The sequence below is a fragment of the Erpetoichthys calabaricus genome, chromosome 12 (assembly GCF_900747795.2).
Source record: "Erpetoichthys calabaricus chromosome 12, fErpCal1.3, whole genome shotgun sequence".
NCBI classification, from domain to species: Eukaryota; Metazoa; Chordata; class Cladistia; order Polypteriformes; family Polypteridae; genus Erpetoichthys; species Erpetoichthys calabaricus.
The window spans coordinates 47,881,023-47,908,051 of record NC_041405.2 but is presented as its reverse complement, the minus strand read 5'-3'; the positions used below and the strand labels follow the sequence as shown (position 1 = coordinate 47,908,051).

Sequence of the window (27,029 nt, the reverse complement as noted above, 5' to 3'; positions counted from 1 at the left end):
GGAACAAAAGCAGTAGGTTATGAGTTGATTCCAAGGAACAAATTTAGTCTTAGTGTAACCATGAAAACCTGAAGTTTGCAAATCTGGGAAGACATCTACAGGCTGACCATTACTTTGCATGGCACAATGGGAGCTATAGTTATTAGCCTTTCAGGACATCCTGGATGTGGTACTGCAAGGTTTAACTACAGTTCTATTACAATTTAGTAACAAAGTCTATTATGGGCAGACGGTCAGGAAATGGTGTTGTGGAAGCAGACCTAGTGCGTACTGTGTGCCAAATCATGTTTTCAAGAGAGTTTACGGAGGAGACAAGTGGACATACTTGGATGCAGACACCCTCTCTGTGCTTTCAGAAGATGGTCATTAATATGCCTCAAATCGAATATTTAGTTAATGTTTCATACATTGTAAATAGTCACCTAAGAAAATATATATGTCTGCTTGGTGCTGTAATGTTACAGAAACAAATTGTTCTCTATTTTTTGTTGATTGACTTTAGATATAGAAATTTTGTATCTTGGTGAGCCGTTCTCAGTGTTGTATACAACAGAAAAAGTCTCGGCACGTGAGCCGAACCCTGAGCCGGTACATCTCTCCAGCTGTCACTGACCTGCCTGGGAAGCTGGTCCTCAGTGCTCCCAAACAGCAGGTGGCCTTTAGATCTTAGCCCTTTGGAGCACTTCTTTAAAATGCTTGCACACTACACTTACTGGGAATTTCATATTTTTTTCTCTTACTATTATTTTTTTCATCTTTTCTGATTTCCCTTTGAGATCTTGGGGGATCACTATCCTCAGGTGGAGATTAGGAGTGTTGTGGGAAACCAAACTGGTCATGGGGGTTAGAGCTGCAGACCTGGAAGCTGATCTAGCGTTTTCACATGTTAAAAAAAGCACAACCTTGTACCCTTCCTGGTCAATGACTGAGCAGGTTCTGCTGTTGTGAGAAAGGTAAAAATGCCTTGTAATAATGATTGCTTTGAAAGGTGCTATATAATGTAAAGATCTACTGCTGTATTGAGAGCAAAAGTAGCTCAGATATTATTTTAATACCACTGAATATGACAATCCTCCAAACATCCTACCTTTAGAAAGATTTTGGAACTTGTGTGAAAAAGCTTGTGTGCCAAATCAGACATTGCTTTATATAGTATCTTTCGCTGCTACAAAGCACTTAGCAGAGCAAAATATCCGTCATCCTCAGAATCAACTCTGTATCATTTCTTCTCCTTGGTTGATTCTTTTGTCTGAATAGCTCTTGCATTTGGTGTGGCAATCAGTAGCCCAGACTTTCTCTTGTCTAGATTTGCCATTCAGGCGGACAATTAGTGTCCATCAGATGTCAGCTCAGTATTTTGCTTCAGTGTTTCCCCTCCAACTGGATGAAGGGTGCTAGGCTAAGTGCTTTGCGTCTGCACACCTCAAAATGATGAGGATCGGATCGGAGGGTGTCAATTTAGCACTTCACTTCTGTACCTCCTTGCAGATTTGGGGCCACAGACTCACTCTTTCCACCCCTATGTACCTGACATTTGGGGGAGGTAGGGATGATGCCGGCTCAGTGTTTTGCTCCAAGTTTTGTACGATACCCCTTCGGTTACTGCATCACTGCTCAGTTTAGCAGACTCTGGACCCTGGCGCCTTGTTTCCATGTTCTGTTTGTAGGATTTCTGCTGCTGTGTTCTCACTCTCCAAGCAATCAGGAACATTTTTTTTTTCTCTCTCCCGCTGCTTTTAATTTTCTGTGTAAATAAGGTTCACTTTTGTGATTATTTTCTAATTCTTTTCAGGCATTTGTGCATCCTATCCTAAGTGGCAAGATTCTGATTTTTGTTATGTTTTGTACATGTATTTAAAACATTCTGTTTACAATAAATGCTTTCAGCTCTTTGAACACCTCATGTGATGCTTTATTGTTTTCCTCCTCTAACCAATCAGGATCAAGCAGACTGGATCTGGATTCTTTCCTCAGGCCCAGTGTTTACCATCTCCTTTCCCACATACCTATAGCAACATCTTCATGAGGAGGGTTTAGATCATCATCTGTAAATCCTTTTGATACCATTTGCGACCATTCGGCAGCAATGCAGTCAAATGGAGGTACGCTGGGTGGTGGTGTGGTGTGTTCCAATTATTCAAATGTTTCTGTTTAGATCACAGCTGTGCGTCATTTCTACAATTTTAAGCAATTAACCAAAAGAGCAAAGAGCCCTCCTCCCTTCTCATCACATACAAGCACATGCATATGCACACATTTGCAAACACACATACACCACTCATAAGCAACTGTATCGACATAGACAATATATATATATATATATATATATATATATATATATATATATATATATATATATATATATATAAATGAGCACTCATGCAGACATTTAAATAAATATGCATGCACAATCACACACACACACATACACATTCACAAAGTCATGTAACACAGGACCATACTCCCTCATCATTGACCGTAAATGAACTTGAACAGTTTTAGTTTTCAAAAAAGGATTAGGAAAAAGATATCAATTTCTGCATCACTAGATTGTGCCCAATTAAATAATTTCTCAATCTGAAGTGTTTGTCTCATGAACCCAGTATAAGGTTTATAACAAAGTGTTTATCTACAGTACACTAGCATTGAAGAGATTTCATTATCAAAATTATGCATGGACAGTCTTTTGTAAACACACAATGCATTTTTATCAGAAGAAAAAGTATGCTGATAAAATAAATATTTGTATGGTGTTGCCATACTTAATTTCCAGACATATTTAACTATATAGCTATTCATCTGCTTTAGTGTCACAGTTAAAACTGTCTATGCAGGCATTGTGTGGTGCAAAGCAGGAACCAGCCTTGAACAGTTCACCAGCCCACTTGAGAGCATGCTTACGTACAATTTACAATTTCAAATTAATACGACCCAGACATCTTTTATATGTGGGAGGATAACTGGAATACTACAGAAGAAACCTACACAGACAAGGGGAAAAATTTTCACAAAGGTAGTGCCAGCCAAATCTTGGATTGTGGAGCTATGAGGAAGCAGTGCTAACCTCTGTCCCAGTGCCGCACTTGATTTTACAATATATTTTAGACTTTTTATGATTTATGGAAACCTTTCTGGGTGCTACACTCCAATTTTTAGAATTCTTCCACTTGTAATCTGGTTCCATATTCTAGACATGCCTGTCAAGTAAATTGGTAATTCTAAATTCACTCTTTATGAGTGTGGGTGGCTGTGTACTTAAGCAAGCTCTGTTACTGACTGGCAGCACTTAATGGTTCATTCCTAGTTTGTGCCTAATACTGCTGGGGGAAACTTTGGTCCCTTTGACAAATATAATGATGGATGGAAAGTATGGATGCAGAGATAATAAAACAAAACATTGACTTGGTCCTTTTTATGTCACATGATATTTTGGGACAAAGAGTTAAAGGACAACACAGCACTGCTATGTATTTCTTTGTGAAGAAATAAGGTAAGGAAAGGCTGTTTCTGTTTCTAACCAGGTTATTAGTTGTTGTTTTTTTATACACTTAGTAACCAGACTGCCTGCTCTAGTGATGTATAATTGCTGCCCAGTGCTGAACTGCCCTTGACATGTCAATTTAGCAGTCTGCCTAGGTTGGCTGTGGTTTAGTTGTTCAGTCTTTGCTTTTAGACATGACTGACCTGTGCAAGGAGTCTATATATATATATATATATATATATATATATATATATATATATATATATATATATATATATATATATACAGTATATATATATTGTGGAACATGACCTGGACACAGACAGGCAGACTCGTCCAAATCACCCCACACACGTTTATTATACAATTCCATATTTACAATTAAGTGCTCACAAGCCCAAAGTCCCCAAAAGTCCTGGCCACAACACAATACCTGCTCTCTCTTCAGGCCGCCTCTTTGCCTCCTCCCAGACCTCGTCCTTCTTCCACCCGACTCAAGTCTCTGAATGGAAGGAGGCAGCCCCTTTTATCATCACCCGGATGTGCTCCAGGTGCCTCCCGGCAATCTTCCACCGGCACTCCCCAGTGTGGCGGAAGTGCCGGCTGCGTACCCGGAAGCACTCCGGGTGTCTCCGATCCTGTTCCCTCCAGCACTTCCGGGTGTTGCGGAAGTGCTGAAGTCCAGGGCTCCCAAGGCATTGGGGTGCCCCCTGGCGGTGACCACGGGTCCCTACAGGGTTGAGCTTCAAAGCTCTGTACCCGTGATCCCCATAGCCGCCAGGACGGTCGCCCCCACGTGGTCTGGAAAAGGCATAAGCCCTCTTCCAGTCCTCCGGGGCGTCCCGGCCGGGTTGCCCCCCCAGCAAGGGTAGAACCATCAGGTGGAGACAGCTCGTCCCGCGAGGGCAGCTCATCCCTGAAGTGGGTCCTACTCCTGAAGCTCCAAGGTCCGGTCCTGCAAAACAAAGTGCAGAAACAGGGGCGGAGACGCTGCCTGGACACCACCACCTGGTGTCCTGTCGTGCTTCGCACAGGCAGTGCTCCCCTATCCTACCGGCATCCCGGGGCCTGGTCTTTCGGCACCCCCTCCAAGGTTTTCATGCCCCTTTGGTTGGAGCTACTTGCACCTCCGTAGCCTCCGCCAGCTGTTACTATATATATATATATATATATATATATATATATATATATATTGTGATAAGCTGCCCGGACACAGACAGACGGACACCATGTTAAAGTCCACCACACGTTTATTATATATAATCACAGTCCAATAAAGTGCACAACCCAGTGCCTAAAGCACCAAACTCCCCCAAAGTCCAGGCCTCTCCCAGTCTCTGCCTGCTCTTCAGGCCGCCTCCACTCTTCTGCACACAAACCTTGTCCACTCCTCACCCGACTCCAGTCCTCCTTTGCAGGGAGGTGGCCCCTTTTATGTACCCGGATGGGCTCCAGGTGATCCCCGACACTCCCTAGACTCTCCCCTGTGTGGTGGAAGTGCCGGCTGTGTTCCCGGAAGCCCTCCGGGTGTTCCCAGTCTTCTTACCCCCAGCAATTCCTGGTGTAGCGGAAGTGTTGGGGTTCTGGGTCCTTCAGGCATGGGGGCGCCCCCTGGCGGAGACCACGGGCCCCTACAGGGTTGGGCTTCCAAGCCCTGCACCCGTGGCCCCCAAAGGAACCAGGGCGATCGCCCCCTCGTGGTCTGGAGGAGGTATGCACCCTCCTCCTGTCTTCCTGGGCGTCCCGGCTGGATGCCACACCCAGCCGCGTACCACAATAGATATATGAATAGTGCAAGTTGACATATACCACAGGAAGGACGCTGAAGCATTAATTCTGAAAGAAATGAGTTAACATCATACGCATGAAAAGTACTTATTAAACTTCCAACCACTGGACATCTTTATGTATCAGACAGTTACCTCCACACCTTTTCACATCAGATTAACTTTATTGATTTTGTAAACCAACACAAACTGAAAAAGTAAAAAAAAAAAGGCTTACTTGCACGCTGTGCTTTTCTTTCCGCCCAGTCATCCTTTAATTTTGAAGTTTTAAGCAGTGGAACACAATGTCCAATAAAAGAAGTAGTGGGAGGGCATGATGTTAGGTATCAATACACTCATGTTACTTCATTCTGGTCATTCTTTCATATGATGGCGATGTATAGACTTAACTCACATTAAAGCCAATAGTGGGAGGCAGAGGGTCACTACAGCCTTTTGCTGAGAGGCCACAACAACAAAGGTAATTATGGAGATCACAAGATAGGAGAGAATGTCACATATAAAAAAAAAGCATACAGGGTAGCATCAAGGGTGATCTATTAAAGGTCATGTTAGGGGACCACAAAAATGATTGGTTGAATGTTAAAGATAATGGTGTTCACATAGATTACACTTAATGGGTGTGAGTGAAATGTCAAAGGGTGCAAAGAACATAAATAGATATGCAAGAGTACATGTGTGGAGTTGGCAATACATATAGTATTACACCATGGTGAGCCTTAATAATTTAGTCACAGGGGTTCATCTTAAACACAACACCCAGAATCATTGGTTTTTCAGTGAGGGATTTTGAGATGGGACTAAGGTATAAACTACAGTACCTATAAAACGTGTTCACCCCGTTTTGGATGTTTTCACATTTTATCATTATATAACATTGAATAACAGTGGATTTAATTTGCCATTTTTGACAGCGATAACAGAAAAAGACTGTTTAATGTCAAAGTGAAAACAGGTCTTTGCAAAGTGATTTACATTAATTGCAAATGTACAACACAAAATAAAAGTATTTAGTAGAATCACCTTTGGTAGGCATTGCAGCCTTCTGTCTGTGTGTCCAGGGTGTCTGTGTGTATTAGCTGTGCACATCTAGACACTGCAGTGTTTCTCCATTCTTCTTTGTAAAACTACTCCAGCTCTGTCAGTTTGCACAGAGATTGTGTGTGAACAGGCCTTTTCAAGTCCAAACACAAATTCTCATTTGGATTAAGATCTGAACTTAAAGGCATTAACTTTGTCATTTTTAAGCCATTCCTTTGTAGCTTTGGCTTTATGCTTCAGATGCTTGTCTTGCCAGAAGAAATCTTCATTTCATTTTACCCTCTACCCTGACAAGCCTTCCAGGGTCCTCTGCAGTGAAGCATCCCCACAGCATGATGCTGCCACCACCACACTTCACAGTCAGGATGGTGTATTTTTGATAATGTGCATTGTTCAAGCATTGTGTTTAGCCTGATGACCCAAAACCTCAATTATTGTATAAAGCTGGCCAAAACTTTCCCATAAAGCACATAAGAACTGTCAAAGCACCCCAACTACAGTTGTTGTCTGAACAGTATACCACTGTAGCTTGTAACTCCTTCAGAGTTATCATATGTCTCTTGGTGGTCTCCCTTACTAATCTTCTTGCACAATCACTCAGATTCTGTGGAGGGCCTGCTCTGGGCAGATTTACAGCTTTGCCATATTCAGTGACTAGAATATTTTCTTGTATCCATCCTCTGACTTATGCTTTTCAATCACTTATTCACTGAGTTTCTTGGAGTGTTGTTTTGTCTTCATTGTGTAGGTTAGGCCATGATAATGACTCACAATAAGTTGGCACTTTCAGATAAGGTGCATTTATGCCACAAGTAACTGAAACTCCAGACAAGGGACCTCCATTGAGGTAATTATGAGACTTCTAAACCAACTGACAGCACCAGTGATGATTTAGGTTTGTCATATGAAAGTGGGGGAATACTTATGAGATAAATTATTTTGTTTTTATTTGTAAATCATTCAGCTTTGACTTTAAAGAGTCATTTTCTATTAATAAATGTCAAACAAACCAAATGAATTGTTGCATAACAATAAAATGTGAGAAATTTCAAGGGGCGGAATACTTTTAATAAACACTGTATGTAGGTTTTGAGGATGTAACGCTAGTGCTAACCCCCAAGACATCTAGCATGTATAGAGTTAAAACTTTATACTTGTACCATACCATAAGCTCATTGTGTGTGACCATGTGCACCACATCAATAAAAATAAATTAATTAACCTCTGTATCTTATATTTGATAACATACACCTTATAATGGAGCGCCTCATGAAAAGCAATTGACAGCTTAATATATGTTACACTGCAAGTTATACTGGTCATTTTGACATACGTACCTCTGTAATCAAATTAGGGATGCTGTTCACCTGAAAGGGCAGCAGACTAAAAATGAATTGATACTTGAACAGTGGAGGGGAAAATCCATGAAATGTCAGTGGGTAGAGCTTGTGTTGTACCTCACCCATCTAGCCACAGAAAAGAGAAAAACATTTTTACATCCAGTCCTCCACATTTAGCTTTCAGAACCTACTCTTACCCCTTAATAATGCTCATATATTCAGGATCAAATCTGTATCTCCCAAAACCACTTTTGTCATAAACAAAAGTTAGTGTGGCAGCCTGGTTGCAATAGTCAAGAAGTTGATCGCAGGATGTCACACCCACAGTGTCCACTGTGAAAATGCCAATTAAAATGCTCCTTGAGGCGCCTTCGAACCCTAGTGTTAGTTATCATGAAGACAGTAGTACCAATACGGGCAGAGTCAGTTTGTGCCTCAGGCTATAGCAACAATGGGTACAGCAGAGCTGCCATAATTCAGTCAAGTGGTAGCTTTGGACAAAAATCTGTCATCTACTTGTCTTTCAGGCATCTATTTGCCCATCAGTAGTCCTCATCCCTGAGCATAGGTGAGTGGACAATCCAATTTTCATATGCCTGTCAGGTGGCAGTAGCAAGCTCAGTCAGGAATATAAAGGAGATAGAAGGAGAACCCCATCCTGGCACCAGTTCCATTCCATCTTCTCTTCTTGCCAGTCATGCCTTTGATTGCCTAACATCTGTCCACTCCTGTTTTGTATTCTGAAGAGCCTGTGTTTTCTTTTCGTCCACCATGACATAGTCCACTTTCTCCTCATCCAGCAAGAACAGCTTCTAAAAAAAGCAGAAAAACAACTTATTGTCTTGTAGTATTTGTTGTCCCCTTAATGCACTTATGGCCAAACACTGAACGTTTACATCTCAGTACTGTATTATTTCATGACCATGGAAATCTAATATAACCTGCTAGACAACTTCCCCTTGGGGATTAATACAGTGTTCCAAATACCAAAAAGAAATAATGTTACAAATATTAATACTGTATATATTGTAAAGTAAATCTATGTACTTTACTGTACTGTTTCTGGTGGAATTATGTTTACTGTAAAGCAATTACTGTATATTAAAATTGGTGGAATGACTATGAAGGATTACTAGGAAAGTATTATTCACTTATTGGTAGGGCTGTGGCAATGATGTCCCTATTCGATTCAGTTCTGATTCACAATTCCCTGTTTCGATTTGATATTGATTTTATCTTGACTGAATTACCATGCACTGATATATTTGAAGTGGTGTTTTTTTCAGAGATTACTTAACCATGCATAGAGAACATTAATATAATGTAACAAATTTCTGTAACACTTTATTTGAAGAGTGTCCACATAGTGACTTCATAACATATGCAAAAACATGGAATGACATTTGAGAAGAAATACTTGAATAGTATTAAATAGTTAACAGTATTTGGAAAATGCGGAAGAAAATATCATTGCTCTTAATAAGTAAATAAATAAATAACTTTTTCACAGTCATGCGCTTATTCATAATTTATCATAATTTAACTAACATATGTATTGTCACACCAGAGTCCACACATATTAGGGGGACTCCTTGTTTTACTCCAATGCAATGGCATCAACTTTATAAAACATCTTTGTCATCTACTTAATATTATTATAAAATAATCAAGTATTGCTTCTTAAATAATAAATATATTATTCAATAACCTATTCGTGTTTTATGAATCTCCATGTAGACCCCTTCAACTGAACTGTTAGCCAAATTTATTCCTCTACTGGACATTTCAAATAATCTTGAATTAGTCAAAATTAAAGATACAGCGGAAAGTCTTCTGTCTTGCTTTAATTGTACAAGTTACACATATCTTCAGTTGCTCACATGTAAAAATCATGTTAATCCATCTTGAAAATGTGTCCTCACACTTCCTCTTCAGACAAAAAGGAATCCTTTTTAAAATTAGAATCTAGTGCTGACATTTTGACAACAGCATTGAATGAATGGAACATAAAAGAAAAAGAACCAGCCACCATGACTGACAACGCCGCTAATAAGATCCGTACGGTACAGCTTATGGAGCTACTTCACGTCAGCTGCTTTGCACATACACTCACTTTGGTATCGCAGGCTGTTGTGAAAATTCCAACAATTGCCTGCTTGCTTTGCCGGGAGAGCAGCACTACAAACGTTTTCCCCTGTAGCATTACAGCTAGCCACATACTTATAGAAAAGCAACATTTTTTGAACTTTCCAACACACAAACTTCAGACCGATGCGGTCACTCAATGGAACAGCACATTGGAAACGCTAGAAAGTTTTTTAGAAGAATCGGCCACTCATCTCAGCAGTTCTTTAAACCGTATAGATAGCGAGGTTGCTCCTGGTGTGACTGGCTTGCAGCGTGCTTGTGTTCAACACATCCGCCACAGGTGCCCCATAATTTTTAATGTAGTGACATGTGATTGTCACGTAGGAATCTGCTGCCCTGGATGTTCAGCTGTTGCAAGTTGGGGCTACTCTCTCCGCTGAACTGAGAGATGTGGTGATGCTTTGCTTAACATCTTCACAAAGCCTGGGTTCAATAACCTCACTCGTTTACTTTGTATTTGGTGTAGAATACCGCAGTTTGAAAACCTGTATCATTTCCTGAAAGCCCTCGTTACGATGTAAGGTCTCATATCTTTACAGATAAAAATTGCTATAGATTCAGTTATTTTTTGGGCACGAAGCAAATTAAATGGAAGCTAGGAACTGCCCACGATCTGCAGTGTAGATTGTTTAGGCTCTGCTCGTTTGGATGTTGACTGAGATTACGTTTATGAGTGACATTGGGATAAATGATTTCTCAATTTTGTTGTGTTACACTTCTGAGATGCACAGCTTACATATGGCTCTTTACAAACGCAGGGTTTGAACCCGGAGGAAGTCTACACATTTAAGTTAAGTGTTGAAGGTGCTGATTTCAGTTGAGGAGGACACACCATTTTATGCAGTCGTACATGCAGCCAGACCCTTCTCATTCTATGTGAGGTAGCAAAGTGCTTTTCAAGCACATTAACAAGCGCATTAGCAACATCTACTGGATCGCACACTAAAAATTAAGATAAGTAAAAATCTGCATATAGTAATTAGCAGGATAGAGATTCACAAGATAGATCTTGAGATTTTAGGAATCAATATTGTATCTTTTTAATGAAAAATAACAATTAATTGGAAAATAAATATTTTTACCCAGACCTACTTATTGGTCTGCAACTAAATCACATTTACCCATGGAGCTTGATTACCTAGTATGGCCTGCCTTGCCTGTGCATTTACTCACCTCAAAAGTGCCAAATGTTAATCCATACAGTATAAATATATCACTAAGTGTTTTTTTCCGGAGTAAATATGCAAAATGTCCCAGCATCCTTGCTAAAGGATGCGGACCTCATTTGGTGGTAAATTAACAGGAATTTTAGGTGCATCCGTGAATAAGGATGTTAATGTTGGCTGACATTGGTTCCTTATTTTTCAACATCACCTGTTCTGATTTCCACATAACTACACCCTGAAGTGCAAATGCTTCTGACTCCAAAGAACTACTGTTCCAACTCCAGCCTCCTGAAACTATTAAATCAGCCTTATGTATTTAAATAAGAAGTATGCATTGTATTTTTCCAACATTAAAGTGCCCTCTTCTGGACCATGGGGAAAATCTGATTAGCCTTCTCCTTAGACTTTTTAAGATGTCTGAATTTATGAATACAGTTTATCCTGCTGCTCACTGTATGAAGGACCCCTGGGTTTGGGTCAAATATAACCTCACACAAATGTGTCATTTGTAAGCTTCTCACTGTGCTTTCCATGTATAAGCAGATTCTCATCATTGGGCTACATTTAATCAGAATTGAGTTGGGCTGGAATTTAAGTGATGGCTAAGAATCTGATGGGTATTAAACTGAAACTGCAGTCTCAACAGACACACAGTGGAGTGGTGGCTCTGAGGCTAGGGATCTGCACTGGCAATCGGAAGGTTGCCGGTTCGAATCCTGTAAATGCCAAAGGAGACTCTGCTCTGTTGAGCCCTTGAGCAAGGCCCTTAACCTGCAATTGCTGAGCGCTTTGAGTAGTGAGAAAAGCGCTATATAAATGCAAAGAATTATTACATCATTTCATGAAAGCCTCCAGAGCTGCATATCATCAAATTAGGTGTATACAACGTCATTATGTTTCTTAGCTAAGTGTGGTATAAATTCACATCACATGCCATTACCATTCTCTTTTCAGAACTATATTATAGTATAACTCATACAACATCTATATCAGAATGGTTTGATGCATGAAGCCTTTATAATTTTTAGGAGTCATCAGTTTCAGACACATATCCTGGAGTAGAAACCCACTTGTTTTGTATCATCCCTTCAGCTGCTCTGGAATCAGACACTTATTACCTTCCATTAATAATGTCTCACACATTAAGGAGAAAGATATTGTAATACTTCGTGACACTCCTATGATTACGTTTATGTCAGACTAGTTTTACTTCTTTTCAGAATTTTACTAAATCCAAAAAAGACAGCAGGTAACACTTTCACTTTCCAGGCTTCCAACTTCCTGTTGGATTTTCAATTGGAATTTTTCCTTGAATGGCCTGGCCTCTAGGCACTCCAGCTTCCTTCCAAATAATTAATTCACTAATGACATCCACATTAACTCATATCACTACTGTATCTGCATTGTAATTAAATACTGAAACAGAATTGTATTACACCTAAATAAGACCCAAAAAACAATACATATCTTCCATGACTGCATCAGTGTCAGCACTATATATAGTATGCCATTTTACACTCAAAAGAGACCCACATTATATCATGCTACTTTGTTAACTCATCACTATTGAACCTTTTCTTTGTATTACAAAAAGTGATTCATAAGTGGGCTCATATTATACCACTTCATATGAATGATTTACTGTAACTACTTCTGTTCTAGAACAATATTAGCCTTCTCATACTTATAACAAAACATTATTAAACCTGGTTAATCTCAGTCAGGGATAAATGACACAATAACACTGAGTACTTTCAGTCACTATCTATCTATCTATCTATCTATCTATCTATCTATCTATCTATCTATCTATCTATCTATCTATCTATCTATCTATCTATCTATCTATCTATCTATCTATCTATCTATCTATCTATCTATCTATCTATCTATCTATCTATCTATCTATCATCTACTAGATACTAAATCTGTGGAACAGCAAAACTAACCATAAAGCCACCACATATACTTCACCAAAGTGACAGCCATATTACTCCATGTCACTCGTCACTAATAACCCCCTTATTATCCTATATCAGCACTAGATTACATCCAAATAAGACCCTTATTACAGTACTTCATGTCACCCTGACCCATGTGTTATTTCCATAATTAATCTGCAAACCATTCCTTTCTTATTTGTACATTGTTGTTAATAATAATAATTATTATTATAATGATGTATTTACTGTATATGGTGCCTTTGCCATACTCAAAGCACTTAAAACCCTTTAATCTTGTCTGGAACTGTACTATAACTAAAGGGACCTAAACTACTGTACTTGTGTCACTTTGAAAACATTTGAACTAAACTGAATTTTGTACTTTACACATCAAGCACATTAATTCTCAACATTTTTATTAATGCATCCCACTTTTATACATATAAGTGTGACTTGTGAACCCCCCCCCCCCCCCCCCCCCCCCCCCCCGTCCTTTGTAGATACGAGCGCGATCGTCAGAGTTGAGGGGTGGAGGAATCAAGCACAATCGTTGGAGTGGTGACCCATCACAACCCACTTTACAATCTATTGCAACCCACTACCATTATAAACAGATGCAACTCACAACCCACCAGTTGCAGCCCCCAGTGATTCAGAAATACTACTTCAGCTAGATTGATTGATAGATAGATAGCACATAAATTTTTCCAGGGGGTAAATTTATCAAAAAAACTTTTGGAGCTATATTACCATAAATTAAAGTTCAGATAATTTCAAGCGAAAACTATATTTCCATCAGCATTAGACTCTTAGTGCCTTCTTTCAAAATGAAATTAGACTAAAGTCAGGCCCTTATTTCTCCATACCAGAAAAACTACACCAATATCAGACACATTTTATTTTGTACCACGCCAAAAATGCTTGAGAGTTACAATCGCATTGCCTCATATTATAGTTATACCTCAATGAGATGTTCTGTATATCTAATTTTATTACCATGTATCAGTTAAACAATAATCGTTTATCAAATACACTTATTACTTTGGGACTCTGTATCAAATCAGCAAGATAAAACATAGATGAATGAGTAGACACCCATAATATCCCAAATGAGATCTGAAGATGCTTTGATAATAAATTTTTGTTATTACATTTTCCTTTATAAAATAACACACTTTATCAAACCATTATTGTCCCAGTCAGATCCTCCTGTGTAAAGCCTAGTTATATATGATGCAGTAAAAAAATGCAATGTATAGTAAACACTTTATTGTAACAACAAAGTCAGTCACATGACTTTTGCCTTGTTGAAGCTCATCCCAATTAAACACCAAAGCAAGCATACAACATAAGGACAACAGTAATCATCATTCCTTAGCTTCCACCAAACAACCAATTTTTCACAACCACACATTGACATATTCATCAAATTAATGTTGGCAACTCTTCAGTTCCAGATGTTAAGTTCATGCATCCTCATGCAGCTTGAGGACAAGTGCTATTATAAAATCTGGTATTGTGCTGGTCTTGATTGACGCAACCTTACAAAAGCTTTTGTTTAAGACCCAGATTACCTTAATATGAGATTTATCAATATTCCTTTAATTAATATTATTACACAGTTGATCTTTTTAAGTTCATACTTCTCTGTGAGACCTAAAGATACTTCTCTGTTTGACTTATAAGAGGCATTATGTGGAGACTAATAACATAATTTTATCAGTCAAGACTTGGACCTGTTTCCTTCTCAGAACTCTTTGTTTTATACGTGTTTCATTCCAGTTGCTGATCTGCTGGAATCCATTATACAGTCTGCCTCAAGCGTGTAGCCACCTGGTACCTCATCTAGATTGCAGTTTCTCATCAGATCATGTGTTTTGCCACAGCCGATCTTTGTGTGATTCAGCCTGCTGAACTTCACTTTCAGGCAGGGTTAAACAGGAATGACGAGTTGGTGGCTGCATAAATGCTGAAAAACTGGGTGATGTGGGTGTGTGAGAAAGCTGCACAGTGTTTAGAAGAATAACAGCATACTGGACTGGGATGTGCAGACCTAGGGGTAAACAAAACCTTTATTCTTCTGGAAAGTGGGCCGTATAACAAGCCCTGCACCTACTTTCTGTGCTCCGTTGTATTTATTTGTATCAAATAAGGAGAAGGAGTGGGTAGCAAGAGAGAGGATTCTAATATAAACAGACTTTACGAAGTGCTCAGAAGGATGGGGACTCGCTGAGAGAACATTACGTGAGTCATCACCCCATCGTAATTACAGTCAAGCTCTCGATATTTTTAGCAACACTCTCTCTCTCTCTCTCTCTCTCTCTCTCTCTCTCTTTCTCTCTCTCTCTCCCTCGCTCATTGTCTTTATGGCTCGGTCTGAGATCTTGTTTGACATCATTTATCCTGAACCCCGTGGGCCCACTGAAATCCTGCCAGTGCTCAGACTAGGATCTTGTTGAGCTCAGCCCCCTCACTAGGAGGAACATCTCTAAGCAAAAAAGATGTGAGTTGCACAGAAGCATTCTTAGGTCTTGCGCACTCTCCTCACGCCTTTAGACACATCTTTTTTAGCCAGTTTTCCTGCCTTCAAGCGGAGCAATTAAAAAATGTCTCTGCTTCTCATTTTGGCCTTTTCCATTGTGGCAGACATAGCATATAACATGCCTTTCTGCTATAGATTTCCACTGTACAGTAAAGCCCAAGCTTCATCTTGCCCCCTCCCTTCTTCGAGTTAGCATCAGGCCTATAACTGACAGGACTCTAATAATATCAGATCCACTCTACTGACCTCCCCGTCAGTAGCAGATAGCTGATGAAAGAGCAGCAATTCTAATCAGCTAATCGTGACTCCAGGCCGCACCTCGCTCTGAAGGAGGCGCATATATTAAAGAACAATCGGCTCCTCTGTGTTTGTGCGCGTGGCTATGTTTCCTAATATCTGCTACTTTTAGAGCCAGGTTTTAGATCCTTTACAATAGGCAGGCAGTGTGGCCTGGTGCCTAAGGAGTTGAATGACAAAGCTTCAGTACTCACTGATGACACACTATGACACTTCGAGTGATAAGATCACCATATACTGTCTATAACCACCATGTGGTTCATCGTTAAAGGCTCTATATAATATCGATGCTTTTTTCTACTGTATTTGTTGTTGACCCCATTTTATGTGTGCCCCTCAGCTTCTTCCAAGTTGCAAATATTCATGAATTTGTATGCCTCGCAACCTTTATGTGTTTGTGTCTCATTATATTCCCTGCTTTTTGCTACTTGTTTTGTGTGTGTAATCATACTCTTTCTGCTTTTACCTATTGCATCTTCAGCTCTTCAATCTGAAAATGCATTTAGACATTACTTTGCCAGGGTCTGTTACCTGCTGGGCAGGAGAAGGAGACACCAAGTTAAAGTCCAAATCTAGGTAGTCCAGGCTGACTTTTCCAGGCCATTCATCGGAAATGTGTCCATTTTGTTGCCTTAGTGGATGTCTTTCTGCCTGTGACTGAAAAGAAATAGGCCAGTTAGAGAAATGAATCTGACCACACTGCATCTTCAAGGATTTTAGTTCATTTCAATTTACTTTTATTTAGCATGGAACATATTAAGTTGTCTCTTAGCACTTTACAGATTTTCATAGGCAGAGGTTAGTCTAGTTAGAAGTAGTCTAGGAGAAGGCCACTTCTAACCTTTTTGCGGTCTTAGCTATACTGTGCAAAGATTCCCCGAGGGTGATCTGGCTCATTGGATCCTTATTGTTGAGGACCCGAGTGTCTGGACCAGGCGAAGGTGACAACCACATAACACCTGGCTGTGGCAGATAGAGGATCATTTCCGAAGGGTGGGACTGGACCGCATGTCTTCCTGGGGGGTTGCCAACCAGGATCCCAAGCTATTTCGTCATGTGGTGGGTGCAGCAACGTGCTGTATCAGTGCATGCTCCCCAACCTGACCTGATCTGACCTGCTGTACTGTATATACACCTATATTAATAAAGTCATAATCTGCTAGTTTGTCTGTTTGCTCAGTAAACACACAAAATTCACAAAAAGTGCTGAACCAGTTTTGACAAAATTTTGCATCTATTTTGCAATACATCCAACTTAAATATAAGCTATATGGCATTTTGGGGTGAGGGGTTGTAATTGTAAAAACTAGAGTTGATCTTGAGACTATAATTACTATCACCCAATAGGAGTGTGCTGGGGCTGATAGGAGAACACTATTACAAGCACACACAAAGTTTTTTACCAGCCAAAGCAAAATCTCATCCAAAAATGCGGGTAACAGCATTTTCTACTCAACTTATCTGGATAACAATTGTATTGGCTTCCTGAATTATATCTTTTGTCTAAGAGTATGACATTTTGTCTGTTGTGCATTGTGTTTATCCATGTTGAAATTCATAAAGATTATTTTTTCCTATTTATTTTCATCTAGACCCTTTCTAATAAATACCGTATATACTCGTGTTTAAGTTCTCCCACGGATAAGTCAGGGATTGATTTTACCGTATAATTTATGGTATTTTATAATATCGTTTGTATATGTCGAATGTGGAAAACTCACGCTTCTGTCCAAGAGATTATTAAATGCTAACGCCCACCTGAGAGAGTAACCACGGAGCACACTGCATTTTTTTTTTCTATGTATTGTGCCTACGTGACCACACAGTAATACCTGAACTATTTAGAAGCAATGTTTGCACTGATTTGTGTTTTTTGTATCTCACACCCTCATACACCTTTATCGTAAGAGCATCCCTTATCTACGATGGAGCATTCAATCAGAAAAAAATATGAAGCTGGTTTTAAATTAAAAGTCTTTGAAGTGGCGAAAGAAATTGGTAACTGCGCTGCTGCAACAAACTTCGATGTGTCTGAGAAACTGGTGTGAGATTGGAGGGGGCAAGAAGATGTAAAAAAAAATTAAGTGTCGCATTTTTGAACAGGCGTATAAGTTGGGGTCCGATTTTATGATCGATTTTATGGGTTTCAAGACCCGACTTATACATGAGTATATAGGGTATAGGGGTTCAAAAGTGGTGTACCTTTGCCAAGCCCTTAAGGAGAACTGTTCCTTAATTTCGGCCTCCCAGAAAACTTTTAAAACTACAAGCACTCTTTCTTAGTGAGTTTCACGGTTGTAAAATTGCATGCAATAAGAAATTTAGCATCAGTTTTGTGAAAGAAAAGTTTAGCATTTTGCTCACCACTGTTATTTTTTGATGTTACAGTACAGGGTTATATTCTGGCCACCAGAAAAGGACAGTGGTACCCTGTCAAATGTGCAGATAGATATTTCATTGCACTGTGTACACGTGACAATAACTTTGAAATGAACTGATGACACTGTATTTTTTATCAAAGCAAAACCTTACATTTTTTAAAAAACCAATGCATATTGTTACTAAATGTGATAGAGATAGCCCACAATGAAACATTAAATACATTTTTTAGCACCTGACAAGTAAGTGTTCAGAATATAGTAGAAGGAGACCAATTAAGGACTGCATTAGTAACTTTTTCTTTGTTCTTGGTAGGCATAATTCAAGTCCATTTTATGATGAGGAAAATATAATTTTAGGCTTTGATGACCAAACAACTTTGTAATTTTTAGAAACTGCAAATTAATGTTGAATGAATCAATTTTTGAACTATCATTATAACTTTATTGAATGCCACTGTCTCTTGGAATAATACAGAGACCTGTAGTGATGTCTGTGAACCCCAAACCCCCTCGGCCACCCCTAGTGTAGACGCTTTCCATGATCAATGGATTCACTAATTCAACAAGCTATTCAGTTTGTTAATGTGTGATGTGAATTTGCAGTATTGTAATAACACATTTAAATTAGAAAAAAGGAAAAGGTGCTCTATAAGGTGAAAGTTGTTTGTAAAAAAAATTGTCATTAATGCCAAAATTATAAAACACATCAATACACACAGTTATGTTATATACTGAAACATTTAAGAACAAGTGGCAACAGGTAACAGTTAAAAAGGACCATGTAAGTGATTATAATATCAGAATAATAAACTTATGCGAGCCTGCATTTCTTGCATAAAGTTACACTTTGGTGGTAATACAGCAAGCGAATTGGCTAGCCATCTCCTATTGTGATATTTTTGCTGTGCTTGCTGGGATGCGACCTGAGTTGTAAATTACTCAGTCTTTACACATCACCAATTAGGACAACTCTGGGGTTCAAGGATTATTACCATTCGAATATAGCCATCTTCTTCGCCTCCCCCGCTGGAGCTACCTGGACCCTCATTGAAGTGAAGGTGATGTTCTTCCCAAAATGATCTCCCTGTTGGGTTGCTGAAAAGTAAAAGCACAGACATTACATGTGTAATAGGTGTCCCTGATTTTATCTGTCAAACAGACCTTAAAGGGAACTTGGATAAGAAAACTCTACGCCAGGTGTGCCTTTCATTCTGTGCACCTGCAGGGCTGAGTCCTTCATGTACTCTGTGTGAGCTACACAAGCATATTTTGTTCCAATTCAAATATTACAGGCACCCCATATTATTTCTACTTGAAACAGCTGTACACTGTGAACTAATATGCACAAACACATTTTGAAAATGTCCTGCACTCATTATGAGAACATAACATGAATCTTACACTCCTATTTATCCATACATTCATTCTGTATAAGCAAAACTAATTTGTCCTGTATACCACATCTTATGTTTATAGGAGTTTTAAGTGAACCTCACATTCCTCCACTACTTACTAGGTGAGTCCAGTATGTAGTCTATACAGTATCTCAATGTTTTTGTCTTATGTATATATGTCACCATCTTTATAAATCCTGGAACACCTCTCATACCCAGCGTTAGTCCTACCTGAGCACCAAGCACTGATGCGAGACAAATTTAGCATTATTTGTTAAATACTTGTATCCCACACCCTTCATGTCATCCCTCAAATCCTATATGAGTCATGGATTCATACTACATCCATTGTGTGAATCATATATTAACTATATATTATATAATCTACACATGCACCTTCTATGTAGGTATTATAAGAAAACTACATCCTTAGTCCCTCTATGAACCTTATGAGACCCAAATTCTGTTTAAACTTGCTCTTTCCATCATTAAAGTATCCCACACTCCAACATCGAAATTCCTCAGCAAAACCACACCTCAGTCTAAACCTTCATGCTCATTATCCATTCATCCATCCATCCATTCACTTGTCCAGTTCAGTATCATGATGATTACAGCCTATCATGGTGCAGGGACACTGTGCAGGATGTCAACCCATTTCAGGGGACACTCACACTTATAACCTTATAAACCTTATAACTAACCTTAACCTAATCTAACCTTTTAAACCTATAACTCGGAGAAAGCCATGCAAACACTGGGAGGCTGCTGTTAGGAGCTGTGCCATCCTGCCACCATGTTCACATTATGCTTGCTATAAACATCTTTAAGGCTTATATTTATTTTGCCATAATGTGAGTCCAATATGCATTTTCTACATCTTTGTCAAGTTCAGTAAGCACCCTGTGCATCTTCTGTTTGAGAGATAGTGAACACTGCATGATACCTAACCCAGTGAGAGTGCATTATATGTCTTTAGAACATCAGAAATTGTTTAACGAGACCAGGCCATTCAGCTCATAAAACTTTGGTAACGCTATCCATCTAATTTCTCCAAAATAACATCAAGTTGAGTTTTGAATATCCCTAAGGTCACCCCCACCACCACACCACAAGATACAGTCCCTAAACTGTTAAAGAATAAGTTCTGTGTTTTTCAAGTTGAAGTTTTTTTCTTCACAATCATGGTATCTATTACTTTGCCACATAAAATTGTGTTCTAAAGTGAAGTGTTTTTATACATTTTAAAGATACTTTGGGGCGGCACGGTGGCGCAGTGGGTAGTGGGAGATCTGGGTACCTGGGTTCGCTTCCCGGGTCCTCCCTGCGTGGAGCTTGCATGTTCTCCCCGTGTCTGCGTGGGTTTCCTCCGGGCGCTCCGGTTTCCTCCCACAGTCCAAAGACATGCAGGTTAGGTGGATTGGCGATTCTAAATTAGTGTGTGCTTGGTGTGTGTGTGTGTTTGTGTGTGTCCTGCGGTGGGTTGGCACCCTGCCCGGGATTGGTTCCTGCCTTGTGCCCTGTGTTGGCTGGGATTGGCTCCAGCAGACCCCCGTGACCCTGTGTTCGGATTCAGCGGGTTGGAAAATGGATGGATGGAAAGATACTTTGTGTGTTCTCGCAGCTTACGATGAGGCTAAAGATTACCAGGGTCCATAGATGTTAGAAAAAGCTTACCAATATGTTCACTTTGAAGCAGCAGTTTCAATTTAAGAAAACATGCCTTACATGTTTATGAGGCATTCTTGTGATAATGAAAGGAAACTAGAAGAATTATTTTCTAACAGATTCATAGAACTATTTTTAAAGAGATAAGAATAAATTTTGTGTTCGCTTGTCGGCTCAGAGCCACTGTTGTGGCTGGAGTTTAGACTTAAATAAAGAAGTTGATCAGCACAAAAACAAACACAAGTGTGAAGCTGTTTACAGCAATTTTGTCTTTCAAGAAAATGGTTCAAAAATGTGTTTATTTGGGGTGTAATGTAAAGTTAAAAAACAAAGCGTTTACAGTTTCCATTGACCCCCTTATGGTAGCCATGACACCTTAAAGTTATGGGTTGCAGTGCTAAGGCAGAAGGTGAACACTTGAATGGAAGACCCACTGAAAGTGTATCAACGAGTTTGTAACGCTCATATCACCATGGGCGACTACGTGCAGCTGAAGTGGAAGAGAAAACGTGTTCTTGATCACTCATTATTGAAGCTAACTGCAGTTCCAAACATATTTAAGGTGAGTCATTTTACTGCAGCTGGAAATGAAATGGACTGAAATGTAAAGCCATAGAGGAGTAACAATGGCGATGTCTTTTACTAGCAAAACTGACTACTGCATAGATAAATAGTGCTTATGTAGGGTGGCAGGGAAGAACAATCATTACTGGTCCTTCTTCAAGTATCTGGAGTCATGGCTTTGAATCATGAACCTGGTCATTGTCCGTGTGGAGTCTGCATGTTCTTTCAGACTGAGCATGGTGTTTTTTCTAACACACATACAGAGTCAGTCAATCAGTCATATTTCCTAACACAGGGTCACAGCGGTCTGCTGGTAAGCCAATCCCAGCCAGCACAGGGCACAAGGCAGGAACAAATCCCAGGCAGGGCGCCAGCCCACCGCAGGGCACACACCCACACACCAAGCACACACTAGGGACAATTTAGAATCACCAATGCACCTAACCTGCATGTCTTTGGACTGTGGGAGGAAACCCACGCAGACCCGGTGAGAACATGCAAATTCCACGCAGGAAGGACCCGGGAAGCGAACCCAGGTCTCCTTACTGCAAGGCAGCAGTGCTACCACTGCGCCACCATGCCGCAGATACAAAGTCATAAAGATAATTTAAAATGGCAGTTCCAGGTCAGCACGAATGGGATTGTGCATTGGTGTGTGTTTGTGTCAGTTGTTCCTGTGAGGGGCAGGCACCTGTTTCTTGCCTTTTCACTCAGTGCTCCCGATCAGAGAGATGAGGTGCCCAGCCAGTTTGTTTACTTTTTTTAGTTTCCTTTCTAAAGTGATATGGATACACTGTTTTACAATAGCTGTGCAATCTCAAAACTGATTAGGATGTGATGAAATCCATTCCTTCAAAAGTGAACTTGAAGGAATGTCTTTGGTTTTCCATTTTCCTTTCCAGCTTTGGTTTTTCATTCACCAATGGACCTGTGTACCCTTTAGCTCTATTACGCTACAAGATCAGGCAAGTTATTTTTTACTTTTATGAAAAATGCTGCACTTTAGAAGGTAATTTTATGTGGCAAATTAATATATACCATGATTGTGAAAAACAACCTCAACTTGACAAACGCTGAACTTACCCTTTAATGCAAGTAACAAAACTTACTTGACAAGGATTTCTTTAAATAAGCTAAATAATCGTAAATACAAATTTGTTGATAAGTCAATAATTCTTACAATAAGGAAAACAAGATTTAATGTCATGACATAAATATTTTTCACTTGCTTAGATTTCATTTTGAGCCATGCTGGAGCATTACAGTCGCCTTTCAGCTACAATATGCTGTGAAACTGTGACATGACAACTACTCCCCTGTTATTACAGTTCTATAAAGATCATTTGTTAGATGTACAGGTTTAAAGTGCAACTGTATATATGGCAAACGAATTACATGTAGCACAGAAATCACATGAAAGTGCTTAGTGGATCTCACTTTTGTTTTGTGTCATGTTTGACATGCTTTTGTATTATTTTAACATTATTATTTTTACATAACCTGCTCTTACATGACACATCAGCCTTGATTAAGGTGTTTTCATTTTTTGGACTTACTGTATTTTCCTTTTCTTAACTCTCTAGAGAGATAGTAGCACTCTGCCATTCTCTTGTCCCACATTTTGTGGTTGGCTTTTTTGCTCTAATGCTGCCTTCCTCTGCATTCTTCATTGCTGTCCTGTTATTTAGATGGAGTAACTTAATTTGCATTTTATGAATTAGGACTTTTTATTTACTTTTAGTGTTCAGCTTTTCTCTAGGTCCTTCTCCAAAATTCTTGCTAGAAAAATCTAACATAATACTGCAGTTCTACCAGTAGAATAGATACCTGACATTTCAGAGCCAAACACAGAGTGAATATTATTCACATAAGAGTTTGTGCCCCCTCTCCCCCTCATTATTACCATGGTTCTGTCATGGTCCTGGTGAGAATGGGGCGAGCTGGGTGCTCTCTGATTGTAGTCAGACTTCTCAGATCAAGAGATGGAGGTCTTGCTGTAATTGGTAGAACAAAGGGAAAAAAATATGGGAATGTTAAGAACTGCTAAGTATAAATACACCACCATGCTGTTACCCACAATCTTTTCTCTTACTCTTATTCCGTGGTTTTAAACTTCGGTTGACAGGGGGAGGCTCCATATCTGGTGGAAGTTTTGGAAGTGGACTTGGTACGGGTGTCATCTCAGCAGTCCCATTTGACAGTGGCATTGTGACAACACAAGGACTCATAGGAATGTAGCCGTCTGGAGAGAGGTCGTGAGACGTTACCATGGGAGATTTCATTGGCACATATGCATCATCACAATAGCTTGTGGGTCCGCAGCTGAATGGTGTTACTCGGTGTGGCTGAAATCAAAGGGTGTCCTGTCAGAAACAAAGGTCAAGACTGACCCTAAAGAGGTCACTTGTTTCACTGGACAACTTACCAGACTTAGACTGAATCTCTTCTCTGGATTCCTCCTGTGGTTCATCTCAAAGTCCTCTGCAAGTTGAGAAGAAAGTACTCAGCACAGACCTAATATTTATTTACAGTATTTATTACTTGAGGACAATATTTATAATGTATGTTACAGAGAGCATCCATCATTTATATCATAGAGGCAACCATACAATAAAAATACAATGTGTTTTACTAATGATCTATGGATAAAATATTGTAAATGGCAATCATATAAATCTTATATAGCGCTTTTCTATATATCTATCTATCTATCTATCTATCTATCTATCTATCTATCTATCTATCTATCTATCTATCTATCTATCTATCTATCTATCTATCTATCTATCTATCTATCTATCTATCTATATGCCTTTCACTAGGTATCTGTCTCAGGAGAAACTGTATATGATTTAATATACCTGTCTGTAATTATATAGTGTTCTTTACTGGCTAATTATATGCAATGTATTCAGGAATCTGCCTGTGGTGTCATATGCTTTATGCTTAGGCTTTTTTTCTGAGGGATGTCAAATGAAATCATGGGCCATCCTCATCTTACCTCTCAAGGCAGCATCTATACTCCACTTTCTGCATACTCTGATGGGTTGTACAGGGTCCGCCATGTCCCCATCCTTTGACATCATATACACAGGTTTGGGTGGCCGAGGAGGAGGCGTTTCTCCATCTTGGCAATTTTCCCGCAATAGTCCAGAGCAGTTTTTATCAAACATGAAGACCTCTGGCCAGGGGTTTTTAACTGGAGAAGTGACAGATTCAAGCAGTGAAAAACTCTCTGAGAGGACAGAAGGTGTGGTTGGCTGACTGGAGCAACCAGGGGAGGAAAAGACGTCATCAACTAACGTATCTGGGAGGCGGGACGAGTGAGACCAACTGTTACATCTAAAAGGAGAGAAAAATGAGAGAAATAGTCTGACAGCTTCTCAGACTTTGATGTAATGCTGCAACACTGACACACGATTGTGACACTGAATGGCTTAAATCCATGAAATAAATTCCTTTTATAGACTCACCTACATATTGTCTCTCAGTCCTGTGGCTGAGGTGTGAACAAAGAAAGGTGGTCACACTGATTTACAGTTAAGTTTTCCCTATGACTTACCTGTTACTGAAACTGGATGGCCCGGTCTTACATTGGGACAAGAAGAGGTAGTCAGAGGGAAGTGAGGAGTCTGACTCACTGTGGCTGCCCTCTCTACTGCTTGTGTCAGTGGGAAAGTCCTGGACAGAATTTGAGGTGACATCAGTCATTCTGGAGGTATGACTGGACCCTGATGGGCTACGCTGCAGCGATGATATGGTTGGAGAAAGGCTCTCTACAGAATCTGCAAAAGCACAAATAAAGATAAAGTCCTATTAGTTCTAATTTGTCCTACCATCATGAACAGCATCAGGTTGAATAGCTTCAAGTAAAACATGGAATAATATAACATTCTCAAACACACACAATCCACTTCATGGTTGCGGAAGCCTGGTGCATTATTGTGGGTTGCACTGTGGACCAATTTAGAATAACCAGTTAACCTTTACCAGCTAATCTTTAGGATGTGGAAGGAAAAATGGAGTGTAGAGAGGAAAAAGCCAGAGGAGAACATGCAAAATCTATACAGAGAGTGAAATTCAAATCCTCAATGCTGAATCAGTAAGACATAAGCATTAACCACTGCTCTACCATACAGTTCTCAGCATTTAAATGTCATTTTTATTTTCCATGTTTCACTAGTAGTGTGCCCTGACTGGCCTCCTCTAGCAGTTAAGCAGAGCTGACTTTCAGCAGTCATAGCTCAACGTCATGCTCATGAATAGACATGTCTGCATCTCAGCTACACCAGGTCTCCTTGACCCCAAACATAGGCATTTCCTAACTATAAAGTTAAGACTACAGTCTTGGATCTCTCTGGCCCTGAAAAATGGCTTTGCCACATTTGAGACCATCACAACATGAACCATAACTACAGTGCGCTCAAAGATCACTATAAAGTGTGATTTTCCATAGATGCTCAGGCATTATTAGTTTCATTGTCATGCTTGATCTCAGTGTTTGTAGATAACCAGTTTAACAGCCGTCTGTTTAACCAGTAAATGGAGGGTGCCAAATGCACGATTTTTAGTCAATAAAACCTTTTTACAAATTTATAGTACACAATATTACCATCAGCTACTTGGACTTCAGCAAATGCAGTGAGCAGATGATCCTGTCACCGTTTATAAAACACAAGCTAAGCTACTTACATCATGTAAAATCATGGAATCTAGACGATTGCTAGTACACAACTATACAGCAGCCAAATTCTGTCAAGCCTTCCTCTTTAGACCCTTTGCACCCCTAAAAAGGGAAAGCATGTAACATCTTCCTCAAATGTGACAGCTTTCACATCCACTTTTTCTGGCCACGTGCATTGCAGGAGGAGTTGCTGACATCCTAACTCTGCTGCTGCACACTCGCTCCCTGTCTGATATGACCTGCTCGCCCAAATGTCAGGACATGGTTGTGTGGCTGCAACTGCTCGTCAAGTCAAATTCCAGGTCATCTTCTCTGGGCCTGAAGGATGTTACAAAATCACCTACAAAAAAATATTTCAAATGAACCTGTGGAGAAAAAGGTAGAATTTGAAAGGGGCAACATGTTTGGCTGGCCCTTGTCTTGGTGACATTCACTGAGTCATCAATACAAGAAAAGCACAGGAGTCTGCACAAGGGATGATGACCGGAGACTGCAATGCCTTGTGACAGGCGCATGAATATGTAAAACCCATCCCACTCGTGTTTATGGCAGGGCATTCGTATTCTGTGAAGGTCATCGGTCAAACTTTTCCA

General features: G+C 39.8%; 1 protein-coding gene across 1 annotated transcript in view; it reads right to left on the bottom strand.

The window, feature by feature from the left end:
• Positions 1-7,231: 7,231 nt before the first annotated feature.
• The window catches only part of gab3 (GRB2 associated binding protein 3), an 80,164-nt gene continuing 60,366 nt past the window's right edge, over positions 7,232-27,029 (bottom strand). The window contains exons 3-10 of the mRNA XM_028815460.2: positions 25,315-25,537; positions 24,754-25,094; positions 24,178-24,233; positions 23,845-24,097; positions 23,656-23,746; positions 19,119-19,221; positions 16,277-16,402; positions 7,232-8,461 (exon numbers count right to left, since the gene is read on the bottom strand). Coding sequence (XP_028671293.2) covers positions 8,345-8,461; positions 16,277-16,402; positions 19,119-19,221; positions 23,656-23,746; positions 23,845-24,097; positions 24,178-24,233; positions 24,754-25,094; positions 25,315-25,537 — 1,310 coding nt within the window. The 3' untranslated portion in view covers positions 7,232-8,344. The remainder of the gene's footprint in view (positions 8,462-16,276; positions 16,403-19,118; positions 19,222-23,655; positions 23,747-23,844; positions 24,098-24,177; positions 24,234-24,753; positions 25,095-25,314; positions 25,538-27,029) is intronic.